At 45.4% G+C, this 13297-nt stretch overlaps 3 protein-coding genes across 3 annotated transcripts in view; 1 reads left to right on the forward strand and 2 right to left on the reverse strand.

The window, feature by feature from the left end:
• The window catches only part of LOC137790849 (Fc receptor-like A), a 3257-nt gene extending 1821 nt beyond the window's left edge, over positions 1 to 1436 (forward strand). Inside the window, exons 5-6 of the mRNA XM_068585401.1 lie at positions 55 to 330; positions 784 to 1436. Coding sequence (XP_068441502.1) covers positions 55 to 330; positions 784 to 1148 — 641 coding nt within the window. The 3' untranslated portion in view covers positions 1149 to 1436. The remainder of the gene's footprint in view (positions 1 to 54; positions 331 to 783) is intronic.
• Positions 1437 to 2270: 834 nt separating this feature from the next.
• On the reverse strand, positions 2271 to 4091 carry otol1b (otolin 1b). The gene is made up of 4 exons (XM_068584136.1): positions 3707 to 4091; positions 3540 to 3626; positions 3242 to 3313; positions 2271 to 3166 (listed from the first exon to the last, which is right to left on the reverse strand). The coding sequence occupies exons 1-4, from the start codon at positions 4089 to 4091 to the stop codon at positions 2271 to 2273; spliced, it is 1440 nt and encodes a 479-aa protein (XP_068440237.1).
• Positions 4092 to 11255: 7164 nt separating this feature from the next.
• On the reverse strand, positions 11256 to 11498 carry sptssb (serine palmitoyltransferase, small subunit B). The gene has a single exon (XM_068584137.1). The coding sequence runs from the start codon at positions 11496 to 11498 to the stop codon at positions 11256 to 11258; it is 243 nt and encodes an 80-aa protein (XP_068440238.1).
• Positions 11499 to 13297: the final 1799 nt, after the last annotated feature.

Below are 13297 nucleotides of genomic sequence, written 5' to 3' on the forward strand. Positions count from 1 at the left end.
TATTAACATGTTGAACGTGTTGTTGATGTTTCTGTCTTTGTGGCTCTATCTCAGAGGTTCTGTCGCAGCCCTTTTTGGAGATCGTTTCAGACAATACGCTGACTCAGGTGAATAAGATGAAGCTCGTCTGCCACCTGCAGTACAACGCCCGCCCTCCTGCGCCTCCAGTAAATTTCTTTTTCTACAAGAACGGCCACCGCCTGGGAACAGCAATGTCTGAGAACAATGATCTGGTCAGACGGACCCCAGGCCAGTACAGCTGCAAGGCCAGGGTGCTGGAGTTGGGCATCTCCAGGGAGAGTGAACCCAAATCCTTTGGAGAAGCGACAGGTACTTAGAAGGAGATGTTACTGCTGTGTTCTCGACTTCAAACTCAAATCCTTTCCTTATCTGTTCTTACCAGTTCAACAAGTTCTGACCTTCATCTGAATACCGACCCTGTTTAGACCCTTTTAAAAATATGAAATAATAATAGTATTTAAACTAAGGGGTACTTGTGAAGGTTTTAGTACAACTTTAAAATCCCTTTGTCGTGTTAAATAGCTTATGGAAATATTAAAACTTAACTATTTAATTTGTTTAATTAAAAAACCTCACGCATCTTCTCACAAGCGTTTCGGTATTTTAGCAGAGATAACACAGTTCTAGTTTTGAAAAAACACACTTCTCTCATTTTTTGGGGAAAATGAGAAAAAGGAGCTTTGAGTTTATGACGTTAAAACCGTGAATGATGTGAGCAGCAGTAGCACAGCTTCTGAGGTCCACGTGTCTCTGACCCAATAGGATCACAGACTCCTGCTCGTCCCACAGCTCCGAGGCCTTTAGGCTCCACTATCTTCTCTCCTGCTGCCGAGCCGGCTGCCGCCCGGCCCTCCCCACTCCGCTCCACCACGACTCCTGCTTCCTTTCACCCGGCTGGAGCGAGCCTCCAATCCTCATACACTACCCAGAAGCCCTCACAGTCAGCCCCGAGCACCTTGGTACCGACAGTCCAGTCTCGTAATCAAACTGCGGCTGCTTTCAATGTTTCTATGGAATCAGGTGACATAACTGAAGGATCAGGTGACATAACTGAGGAGTTAGATGACATGTTTGAAGGATCAGGTGACATAACTGAAGGTGACATAACTGAAGGTGACGTTCCATAGCACTCTCCAGACACTGTCCTCTGGCAGCAAATCATCATACATTTCAGACTATTGCAGAAATTAATCTTACTTAATCAGAATATGAATGTCCGTCTATCTGAACTCAATCACACTCACATGGGGCCGTTGGGCTCTTAGTGCAGGTTTTACATGATTCATTGTGTATTCATTTAGCATGTTAGCATGTCAGCTTCATGGTCTCATCTGTAAAAAATTAATTGGATCTGCTGGGAATTAATAACTACTGTAATGTTGTATTGGTTCAAATAAATAAAACATTCCATCGTATGTTTGATTGTATTTTATTTGTAATTAACTCTTTTTACAACCCTGTTGTACAGTTATACTGTTTACATATTAGAAGTATTTTTATAGTGACAGTACATTTACATTATTAATCTTATAGGTCATGGTGATGTTCTGTTTACTTAACACATACATCATATATTTGTATGTTTCAGTTGAGTAAACATGTAGATTAACAGGAAGCAGAAGACAGCAGTAAACAAAGAGATGGAAGAGAGGAACAAAAGAGCATCAAGTCATGAAGGAACTTCTCTGTGAGGGTGTGACACGTCGTCGTGTCAGGATTACAACGGGGGCAAAACTAGATTATCAATAATCACTTCAGGCAAAGTGTAAGCTTCAGGAACACTGAGCAGGGCTGGAAGGAGTTATCCTCAAAAGAAACACACATCCAGCCACAGGTTGAGTCACATCCTTGTCTCTTTGCCATTTTGCTCATATTGTCATCTTTTTAATGTCTTCTTCTCCCGCTGGATTCCCTGGGTAGAAACGTGTGTTTTCTCAAAAGGTCACAATGAACCTCTTCTTGTGGATCATTCACCCTGCAGCTATGTGTTGTGATACATGTTCACATACGAGGGTTGTGTAGACGGAAAAGTTGTAAATAAATATTTCGGCAGCAAACACAACTTTTTTTTTAAAATCAGAAATAACAGGTAATATAAATGAGATAATAATACAATAGCATCATTTGGATATGGACCGTTTCATATTTGCGTGCAGTACAGGTTCTGAGCGGTCCATAAGTAGTGAGTGTGGCACCACTAGTGTTTGATGAACATCAAACAGTCCCGTGAAGACGTCATCGGGAGCGCTTCAGGCTGCGTCAGCGTAAAGCAGGAACCCGGAGAAGATGCTGTCGTCCTCGCTGCTGGCGTAGGCCCCGTTCCAGTCTCTGAGCGTCTCCATCCACACCTGATCACCCGCCACCAGCCGCAGCACCACGAGCGTGGACGCCTGGTCGATGTCTTGACCGTACAGAGAGTCCCGCGTCCTGACCCGCCGCGAGCCGTTCACGACCAGCGTGGCGCGCAGCGGCTGGTTGCGTACGGTGATGTGGAAGGAGAAGACGTAAACCCCGGCGTGGACGCACGTGAAGCTGTGGGAGGTGACGTTGAAGTGGTTCTCCTCGTTGTAGAAGAGTTTGTCGAAGCGGATCGGGAAGCCGGAGGGGGGGAAGGACTTCCTCGGAGAGATGCCGACGCTGAAGGCGGAGCGCTTCTGGACAACCTCCGACCCCTTCGACCCTTTCAATCCCCGGACGCCCCGCTCGCCTCTCTTCCCGGGGCCTCGGTCCCCTTTCGGCCCCAGCATCCCTCGTATGCCCTGTGGTCCCTGAGGCCCTCGAAACCCTTGTTCTCCTTGCGGTCCTGGAGGTCCCTGATCCCCACGGAGGCCCACGGGACCCGGGGAGCCGTGCTTGCCGTTCATTCCTGGAATGCCCATCCCTCCTGGAATGCCGGGAGATCCTGTATCCCCTCGATCACCTTTCGGTCCTCTCTCCCCAAAAGTGCCACACTCCCCCCTATCGCCCTTGTCTCCTTTAGGACCGATCTCCACAGCCGCCCCCGGAGCACCAGCCGGCCCGTCTTTTCCTGGTTCTCCTTTCTCACCGGCCGTCCCGTTCTGGCCGAGTTCTCCTTTCGCCCCGCCGTCACCTCTGACCCCTCGCAGCCCCGTTTCACCTTTCTCGCCTTTCGAGCCGGCATCACCTGCAACAAGGTCAGGAATACTGAAGTCTGGAGACGACGTAAAACAATTCAACCATCAGCAGAAGAAGTTGGCACCTTTTTGTCCTGATTTCCCCGGGAGTCCTGGTGGACCGCCGGGCCCGCCGCTGCCTCTGTCCCCTTTATCCCCTAAGAAATGAATCAATGAGCAATATCCAACACGAGCATCACAAAGACGTTTTTTCACAAATGCTCGTACGTGAAGAAGACCAAGAACAGACTGCATCAGGTTCTTTTGATGGGCCCCCTGTACAGTATGTGTTGTGCTAAGAGGCCCATTGTTTTATAATGTCCTTCATAATGTCTATAATGAAATGAGCATTTTAAAATGTGTATCAAGCAATATTACACTTACCTTTGTCTCCTCTCAGCCCCATCGGGCCGCTGGCTCCCGATTGGCCGGGTAAACCAGCTGCTCCCAGGCCTTTGTCCCCCGGTGGGCCTTACAAGCAAACACAGATTAAAATGCTGTAAGCTAACCGACAAACAATCCTCATGGCACTTTATCAGTGATTGTTTTACCTGCCGGGCCTCTGTCCCCCTTTGGTCCCCTGGGGCCTCTCTCAGGTGGACAGCACTCACAGAAGTTAAAGTAGCACTCGTTGTAGTCTAGGGTGTAGTTCTCAGGCCCGGCGCCAGGGGGCTCGGTGCCATCCGTGTAGTACTGTGGCTCGTGGTGTAGATAGGGGGTCCTCGCGGTGGGGGGCGGCGGCTGGGGCTTCACGGGGTCCTTAAGGGTCTTGGGGGCGCTGGTGGTGACGGGGACGCGCACAGGGACTTGAGCGAGCGGCTTCTTGGTGTGCTGGTACTTGGGCTTCTGGGTCGTCTTGGCTTCAGCGCAGGACACCACGGTGAGAGCGACCATAACCAGAGCTGCAAGGGCGGACTGACAGGAGATCTTCCTCATGGTTGACTGGGATCTGAGAACACACGAGTTGAGAGGCACTCGTTCCTGTTTGTTTGCTCTCTTTTCATTGTCGTTCCACATTAGATTTAAAGACGAGAGTTTACAAAAACAGCACACGCTGATGAGCAGTTCACTGTTACAAAACACGCAGCAGAGCATCGAGCCATCTCTGCTCTCATCTACTATGATTCTCAATGTTATTTCTACTATTGTGATTATTTTCATTGTTTCTACTTGTACATTTCTGACACTACATCAGTCATGTGCCGTCGTGACTCTGTGAGTCTGCAGTTTGACCAAAGCTGTTGTTTATCAGTAAATTACAATGTTTAACTGCAATGAAAACTTGCATTTTCCTCATTTTCATTTTTGGTCAGTAAGCTCCTCAACCTAGATATTCCATTCTATACACATCAATCAATATTTTCTATGCTGAGATTCAACTTTCTCTGCAAAATGTGAAATCCAGCAAAACTGATTGGACTCACCCGGTGATGCATAAGTGGAATGGTCATTTATCCTCTCTAGCGGTGGCTTGGAGGCAGCCCATGGAGCTCCAGGTCTTTCTGGCTCGGACGAGAGAGCGTCCCCACCAATGAGAGGCTGTTTGCTGGAATCACAGGGGGAGGTCTGAAATCCAACTGGCGGCCTGGAGCCAACCCAAGGAGAACCACTGTGCTGTGGCCCGTTCTCTGTACCCCCGTTGTGTAGAAAGGTGCTTTTGTGACATGGGATACAGCACCCGCCAGGAGCGCTCCCTCGCTGCAAGCTAGGCGAGGAGCAAAGGCCGAGGGGCAATGGGTCATCCGATATGGGACGCATCCCTCCATCATCCAACTTACTACCCGGGCTTTTACGCGGGGACAAAGCCAAGCAAAGAGAGGGTCTGTGACAAAGGGCCGGGCCGATACGGCGGCCTGTTTTTTAAGCGTAGGTTTGGACCGTAGGCTGCACGATGGTGCAAAAACATCTTTACAGATCTTCTACATGTGGTGCCACTCAGCTGCAAGTTGAGGTTTGACAGTACACCAAGATTGCAATGTCTGTAAAAATTAATTAAAAATGTTTCACGCCTCGCTCTGCAAACTGGCCTGCAACAGAGGGAGCTCAGTATTTAAAGACTACCATACTAGTACTTGGTAAACATCCAGAAGAAAGCTTGAGCCTTAAGAGCCCTGATAATCTCCTCACTCAGCAGTTGCTAAACCTGAGCTGTTTGTCAAAGGAACCCGCTTATCTACTTCAAATCAGTGCGGTCGCAACGCTTGCCTGATCACTGTGACCGACTTTCTGCGCGAGCCTCCGATACTGCTGGCAGCCATATTTGCTAACTATGATTCATACTGTTTTGCTGGACAATGATTCATTCTTTGGGTGAAACGGGAGAGCATCAGGTTTTTGCAGAAAAGTGATTTTCTGGTCGCTGTGTCCTCGAAACTCTGGACCGGTCTGTGAATGTTTGAGCAGTGGACATGCCTCAGTTGTCAAAGACCTCACAGCCTCAGAGGGATCCATGACCAGCTGTGAGTGAGCAGGAAGAAGGGAAATGAAATTTGGGAAACAGAGAGGAGTGATGGTGGGATGGGGGCTACTAAATAGGAGAAGATATTTAAACCACTTTTTTTTTATCTTCTCACATACCTTTCTTTACCTCGTCACCTCAATTTACACGCTCTTTTTCTCCCTCCTTCCCAGCAGCTCAGATGAAGTGTCCCTGACTTGCCCCTCCATAAGAGACAAACTGATGGAGCGTAAGATATGCCGAGTCCTGAGAGGGGGGTTCCTCTGGGGTTCTCCATGCCCGACCTCGACCCCGTCGTCTCTCAGCTCCATTCACATGACACAAAACAGCAGCGGTCAGTTTACAGCAGCCAGCTGGTCACAGAGGACCGAGGCGCCGCTCACCTGTTTGCTCATGTAACTCCGGCACCGGCTCTGCCCTCAGCCTCCATCCACACACACCACACACACACACCACTCGGCAAGAGATACGTAAGGGTTAACTTACTCAGCAGAGAGAGAGAGAGAGAGCCAAAGAAGGCTTGGCTGGATGGAGGTGGATTGCCTTACTTTAACCCTGTTCATTCGGTCTGCAAGCTGCAGTGAATACAGAGAGGGTGAGACTGAGACAATGAGGTAGAGACTTGTTTAGTAACCAACACACAGCCGGTCACTGCAGACTGCTCCAGTGCTCAGAGGCCAGAGACAGTGTCTTGTTCTTCATTGTGGGGTTTTATCAGAGAACATCTAGATCCTGCCGAATTAGCAGCTAATGACTTTGGCGAGCGATCTACTGGCAGAGAAGAGCCGTGTTGACGGTGTGCAAGCGCTCTCCCGCCACACTTTGCCCAGTAACTCCTTGTTGAGTTATACCTTACTTGGACCTTTTCTATTCAAAGGAAATATATGGAATTATTTGTTGTAATACTGACGAAGGCATCGTAGCTTCAGATCTATAGTTGGACATGTTTGGAGATGAACATATTGATACCTCTTACATGTTTGTCTGTTTATTCAAGCAGATAGTTATGGGACCGGAGACAATGGGAAACAGCTCACCTGCCTCTGTAAAAAGGTGATGAAAGATTCACTATTAGCACCTCCAAAGCTCTTTGACTAACACATATGTTATTAGGACGGTTTTTAGACTCTAATGACACACTACACGATGACATTTTCTGAATATTTGGGGAACAGTGGTAACCACAAAACCACCATGCTGCTCCATTTGATGTATTGTGGGGAAACAAAACGAGTATAGAACGCTGAAAAAGTAATTTTAAAAGTCAAAGTTTAGTTTGTCATAAGTATTTATCGTGTAGTATGTCAAAGAAAGTAGTTAAACAGTGATAGTCTACTATACAACTGCAGGAATACCACTCCATTCATTACTTTACATCATTACTATATTGCTTATCGAAAACAATGTCAAATTCCCCCTTTCAAATCCATCTGTGCAAAGCATTGATTATTTCATAAATGCATTTCTCATGGTACACTTATACATGCACACATGTTTTTTCTGTGGGTGTTTTTATCATTTGAGGAATATCGTACCATATGTGTGTCATGAAATGGTCTCGGTCATGTCCCTAAATTAATAACACAGTCTGCACAGTTCTCTCCCCGGGGATCGACTCAAATTCACCAAACGGACTCGTGACCCCGTGAAGACCGAAGAGGTTTGATATCAAGTGAAAGGAACAAAACAAAACCCTGTCTCCCTTCAGAGTTTCATATTAAACCCTTGAGCTCAATCATCCCTGCAGGAGCACATTGATGACAATAATCATCTTTTCCATAATTACACAGCACCAAACTCTGAATACAGAACCACGACGGGAACCAGCTCTTAAATTAAAGATAATAAGAGTAATAGAGGGAAATAATTAAGCAAAAGTATTTCTCTCCCTCACCACTTGGTGGCAGACTTGGGTTTTAAGTTTAACGACAAAGATTCTGCATGAACACAAATGTATTCACATGTATCAGCTATCATAAGCCCTTGACTTCATAATTTGCAATATCCAGATGGTGGTGAAGATGTTGCACTCGCAAGTCTATATTTAGGAGACAGATAGTCGGTCTCTTCAATGCGCTTCATCAATGTTTATTATGAGCCAGACTAACATGTTTTCATTTGGAGGGAACGTGCCAGCGTTCGGGTCCAGCCGCCTTGCTGGGCTCATGTTTTATCAGGCCAACCACTCCTAGTTTATTATATTGACTGATTCATATCTCAGATGTACTGTAGAGTGGGGAGCTAGGCCATGGAGGGAATAGAAAAGTCTACGTATGAGTATCTAACTATTGGAAATGAATGTTTCTTAATAAAACATTTAAAAATACGGTTAAAATATGTTCTGAATAAGACACAACACACAGTACAAACAACGATCCCCCTTCCTTTAAGAAGCCACTCTTCCTAAACTACCCAACTGTTAAAAAGATATACAGTTAACTATAAAAAAAACATTTCATTGGTTGTTCACAATCGGTCATATAAAACTATATAAATAGATGTTTGGCCACCTCTTAAGTAAGCCATACTCTGTAGCAGACAATTCAATTAAAGTGACTCTAATTGACCCTGAAAAGAAACTAAATCTCGCAAGTTACAGAAGGAAAACAGTTTGCATATGTGCATGTGAGAGAGTTTAGACAATGAGACTCTTTCCTTCAGAAGGACTCAACATTTAGTGACACAAATACATAAAAACATTTCCAGTTGAAGAAAATGAGACGAAGCAGATTGTGTTTAGTTGGAGACCAGAAGAGACTCGAGAATAGAACAATATAAATATATTATTACAATTCACAGATCATGTACCAGCTGTAATGTCCTGTGTGTCAAACGTCTCCATTGTTTTTTTACACGTCAGTCAAAGACTGTGGCCAAAGAGTCGGAGGTTATCACCATAGAAACGCTCACTTCATGATAAACACACCAGCTGAACAATAGAGAGAAAGGAGGGGGGAGGGGCGGGAGGGAGCAGGGGGCGAGGGGGAGAGGAGGAGAGAGAGGAGAGAGAGAAAGAGAGAGATGAGAATGGTATCCATAACTTGTATTATGTATTAATATGTATTCAAATGTATTAATATGTATTAATATTGATCACTTTGGAGTTTCCTTGTAAACTGGAACCTGGTTGTGTATTTATCACAGACTGAACACTGACCCTCTCCTGCTTACACCTAGTATTATTCATATTATTATTGTTATTATTATTATCTCTGGGTTCTTCTTTCAGGAGAACACATCAACAGGAGAACCTGAGGCTGGAAAACACACCTGGACGTGTGACAGAGAGGATGTCAGGTGAAGGAAAGAAGAAAGTTCAGCAAAGAAATGAAATGAGAGAAGAGGAAATATATAAGAAGAGTACAAGAGAGCAGGGTTAAGGAAAGGAATTGAGGAACAAGGAAATAAAATGAAGAGGAAATAAAAGGAAAGGAAACAGAAACGTTAGCAGGCGTCTGGTGGCGACGCATGAACATGTCACCTGCTCTCTCTGCCGCTTTCCAGGATGTTTGTTTTCTCATCATCATCATCATCATCATCATCATCATCATTTTCACACAATTCTACCAGAAAGTCTTGAAAGCAGACTTTGTTTCAACGATTTAACGTTCACATTGCATGTCATGGTGCGCTGGAGGCAAACAGCTCTGTGGTTCAGCGCGCCTTGAATCTACAGAAGAAAGAAAAGCTGGCTCATTCATTCATTCATTCATTCCTTCATTCCTTCACTCTGGAGAACTGGTTCTGTGGCTCTGCCTCTTACTGTGTGAAATCCCTTCATGTGGTTCATCCATTGTGTCAGGACTTTGCGCCTCTGTGTTCTTGTTTAAGCGTTTTAAAGTCAAACCATCAGAATGCGCAGATTCTTCATATCGACACACAACCGGGATGAGAAAGACAACAGCTGCCCAAGTGTCTTAAGACGTCTTTATTCTCTGAACAGTGCACTATCATGTATAAAAAGCACGCACAATACAGACAAATTAAATGACCTAAACTTAGGACAAATCGCTTTCAAGTGGAAAAACAAAGATTTTATTTATGGCCACACGAGAACACAGATATAAATATTCATGAAAAGTTTGGTAATTGACATTGTAACCAGCCAAGCATTTACCAGAGTATATAAATATGTTAGACAGAATAAATAAAGGGGATCAGCTGGACCCGGATCCTCAAAGATGCTCTGAAATCACAACAACGACTCATTTGCTCTCCGGTTCTTCTCTGTAGATCAACATGTGAGGAAGACGCCTTCTCCTTTTGGCCGTCAGACAAACAGCGAACCGTTCGGCTCTGAGTTCAGAGGCTGCCGCTTGAGGAAAGCTCCATTGCTACCAAAGCCTGAACCACAAAGCTGTGCTGTATCCATGTGCTCGTGCTCACACCTTGCTGGCATGAACAGGAGATAAAGAGAGTTAACTTTTTATCCCTCACTTTAATCAGTAAATGCTAATTCCACAGCTGCGTATCAGATCCCTGACGGTGACACTTTTAGATTAATGGCATAGCTGAAGTTCCTGTTAACTCCCCCTTGAAAGATCAGCTATCAGAAGACTTGAAAAGGTGCATTGGACCATGCCAGCTGGCATTACAGTGCATAAAGGCAACTATACAGGTGATCGTGGGTCTGATACGAGACCAGCCAGCAGCATTAAGTGCATGTCAGATGTTCGGATGAATACTTTCTCCACTTTTATGTGGGAAAGCGGTTCACGATCAGAGAGAACGCGCCTCATTGATGCAGCAGATAAACACGTTTAATAAAGCTTGTAAAATAATTGTGTAATGTCTTCTTTGGAGCTGAAGAGAGCTTTCCTCAGGCTGTGTCTAAAAGCACTGCCTTGTTCACGGCTCCTCATGATAGAACAAACACTCAACAGTTGACTGTCGTCATCAGTACATTCAGAAAGACATTTTGACATTTTTGCATCATCGTTGACAGCTGTACAATCACTCAATGCTCATTTCCCCATCTATTAAATGCAATGCTTTGCTTGATGTGGTCAACAGACAGACAGGAGTAAACATGGACCCGTTGGAACTCTTGAGGACATTAAATAATCCATAAATAATCTACTCTGAAGTCAGACATTATAAAACGGCAGAGAGTAAATTCAGTGCATGGACAATAAAAAGAAATAGCCCATTATGGGAAATAAAAATATTATGGGAGGCAATGCTTTAGGGTTTTGTTTTGTTCAGGATATCTTGTCCTCTGCTGCTTTGATTACAACCGCTCTCTCTCTCTCTTTTTTAGTATCTTTTATGGACGCAGCAACATTTCCAGAAAGTGCCTACAGAAGAATCTTTACAAGTTTTGAAGGAACGAGCAGTCTAGCAGAATGTTGCTGTGAGACAAGCATGCAAATGTGCAACCCAAGTATGACCCCATCATGCAAAACCCACAGGTGGGAAGACTGACGTGTGAGGAAAGACACAAACAAACAACAACACGTTGCAAAGCGAGGCTGTGAAAGTAAAGCCGGGTGTCTAATGCCGGGTCAGACCACAGGGTTTAGGACGTGAAGAAGATAGCGTGGCTCTGACTCCATGTTCTCTTGATGAGCAGCGGTGACGGACCTCCATGGCGTTCAGAGGGGCTCAAGGATTCCCTTTCCCCCCACCCCCGTCTCCATCTTTCACTTCATGAGTGCCATGGCGCTCTCTGGCTGGCCGCCAAAGATTCCAGAGAAAAACTCCAGCGCGAGTCGCACGTGAACCGGCACGAAGACGTAGGAAGTGTAGCCCACCATGCCGACGCAGGAGAAGAAGATGGAGTTGAAGATGGACTTCTCCCAGGGCTCCAGGACATAGATGCCGGTGATGAGCAGGTACTGGTAGTACAGCCAGGCCAGGTACTCCCTAAAGCTCTTGAAGGTCATCTTGCAAGCTGGACGGAAGGTAAATGGAGGTGGAGCGTTGAGAGATTCAAGCCGTAAGAAAGACACAACGTAAAGGAGGATAAGACACAGAGGTGGTGAGCGAGGAGCACACGGGGTTCAGAGTGATCACAAGGATGCGAACGGTTGTAACCTTTTGTTTTCAGAAGTACACAATGAAGAGCAAAGAGGACACACAGGCAGTACCTCAAGGTCAAAATACTTGAATGGCCTGTCAGTATTAGATGTTATTGGATTATCAATAAAGATGCATTATAAGCTACTTATCTACAGCAATGTGTCACATTTTATGAGTTGATTATATGATTTTTATGCAAATTCTTAATCCTCAAAGTAACTGAAGTCAAATAATGAAAAAAGAACAATATTTTTCTCTGAATTGTTGAAGCGCTGCAGTGTAACGTGGCATTAAATGATAATACTCCATTTACGGACAGTATACTGGAGTACATTTACTAAGTGACTTTCCATAAATACACACTAAAACCGAAATAAAACCCTCTTATTCACAATAATACGAACTGTACAAAAAAGTATTTAATGACACTGACATTGTTAAAATAACTTTCATGACTGCTGTACACAGATAAAGATATGTTCTGTGGGAACACAAGTAATAATCCTTGAAATGCTGACGCAGCCCATGTGGCGGTGTTTATCAATGAGGAGGTAAGGAGGTGTGGAAGGGAAGGAGGAGGTCAGCTTTGGCCCTCCAAACCCACAGCGGGACCCTGAAGGGCCTGAAGCAGCAGACCTGGTGAATCCAACAGGATTCATGGGCGTGAGATACAGAAACACCCAAGAAATGAAAACCCAGGGGTCACACATGAACACACAAGTTATCACTTGTTTTCTTGGCACACTTGACAGACGTGCGTTGTTTCCACACGTAAGAAACGCACACGTGACCGCTACATGAAGAATGCAATGAGCAACATGCACTTGAACACACAGGTTGTTAGTATATTAAATACAATATTGTAAGTTCCCCCTTTTTTGAAATATCTGATAAAAAAAAATGTAAACTTGTATTTGAAGCTTTGTGTCAACAGATCTTGCAAGAAAGGGGGCGGGGTCACCAGGTGTGCTACGTGAGCAGGTGCACGCTCCTGGCAACACAGGACGTGCGCCTGATAGCCACAGTCTACTCCACAGCGTGCACACGGATGAACTGTCTTCACACAAATATCACAATGAGGCTGCAACACGTTTGAAGGTCTAGCTCACTGCGGTGCCTTCATGTCCTCGTCCTAATAGTCCAATTAAGTCCAAGTTTGGACCAGAAAACTGCAAAAATAACTTAAAAAGTCAAACTTTCTATAAAAACTATAAAGAATAACTAGTTGCAATAGTATCATCATTATGTCTGTTTTAACACACAATATTAGAGGGGTATCTCAACTGTTGAGCCTGTATTGTGTAGAACTGAATCCAGAGAGAGACTCACCTGAGCAGCCGCCGTGAGCGCCGGGTCTCTACACCGATGGAGGGAATCACTGGACCAGCACCGACAGCTGCTGCTGCTCCACGGCTCTGCGGAGACCAAAAGCTGCCTCTCCAGTTTATCGCTGGCCTGCATGTGGGAGGTCATCCAGACCGTCATGACACCACACCCACCAGGCCTGCACGTGCGCACAGATTATGCTGCGTGTGTGTGTGTGTGTGTGTGTGTTCAGCAGGAGTCGGTGTCCATAGTTGCACTGCTGTGTCAGCCATGTAAAGTCCCCTGCTTATGTTGGAGCTTTCCTCACATCCCTGTGCACATCTGTCCCACCGCGCTG

Source organism: Clinocottus analis, unplaced genomic scaffold, assembly GCF_023055335.1.
Source record: "Clinocottus analis isolate CAN_PGR_092001 unplaced genomic scaffold, fCliAna1.0.p SCAF_2, whole genome shotgun sequence".
NCBI lineage: Eukaryota > Metazoa > Chordata > Actinopteri > Perciformes > Cottidae > Clinocottus > Clinocottus analis.

Excerpts from the sequence above, each read along its gene's own strand:
- sptssb (XM_068584137.1), bottom strand. The coding sequence starts at position 11,498 with ATGACCTTCAAGAGCTTTAGGGAGTACCTGGCCTGGCTGTACTACCAG.
- otol1b (XM_068584136.1), bottom strand. The coding sequence starts at position 4,091 with ATGAGGAAGATCTCCTGTCAGTCCGCCCTTGCAGCTCTGGTTATGGTC. Across the intron at positions 3,627-3,706 it reads GGGGGACAGAGGCCCGGCAG|GCCCACCGGGGGACAAAGGC; the intron begins GTAAAACAATCA and ends TTTGCTTGTAAG. Across the intron at positions 3,314-3,539 it reads GGGGCTGAGAGGAGACAAAG|GGGATAAAGGGGACAGAGGC; the intron begins GTAAGTGTAATA and ends TTCATTTCTTAG.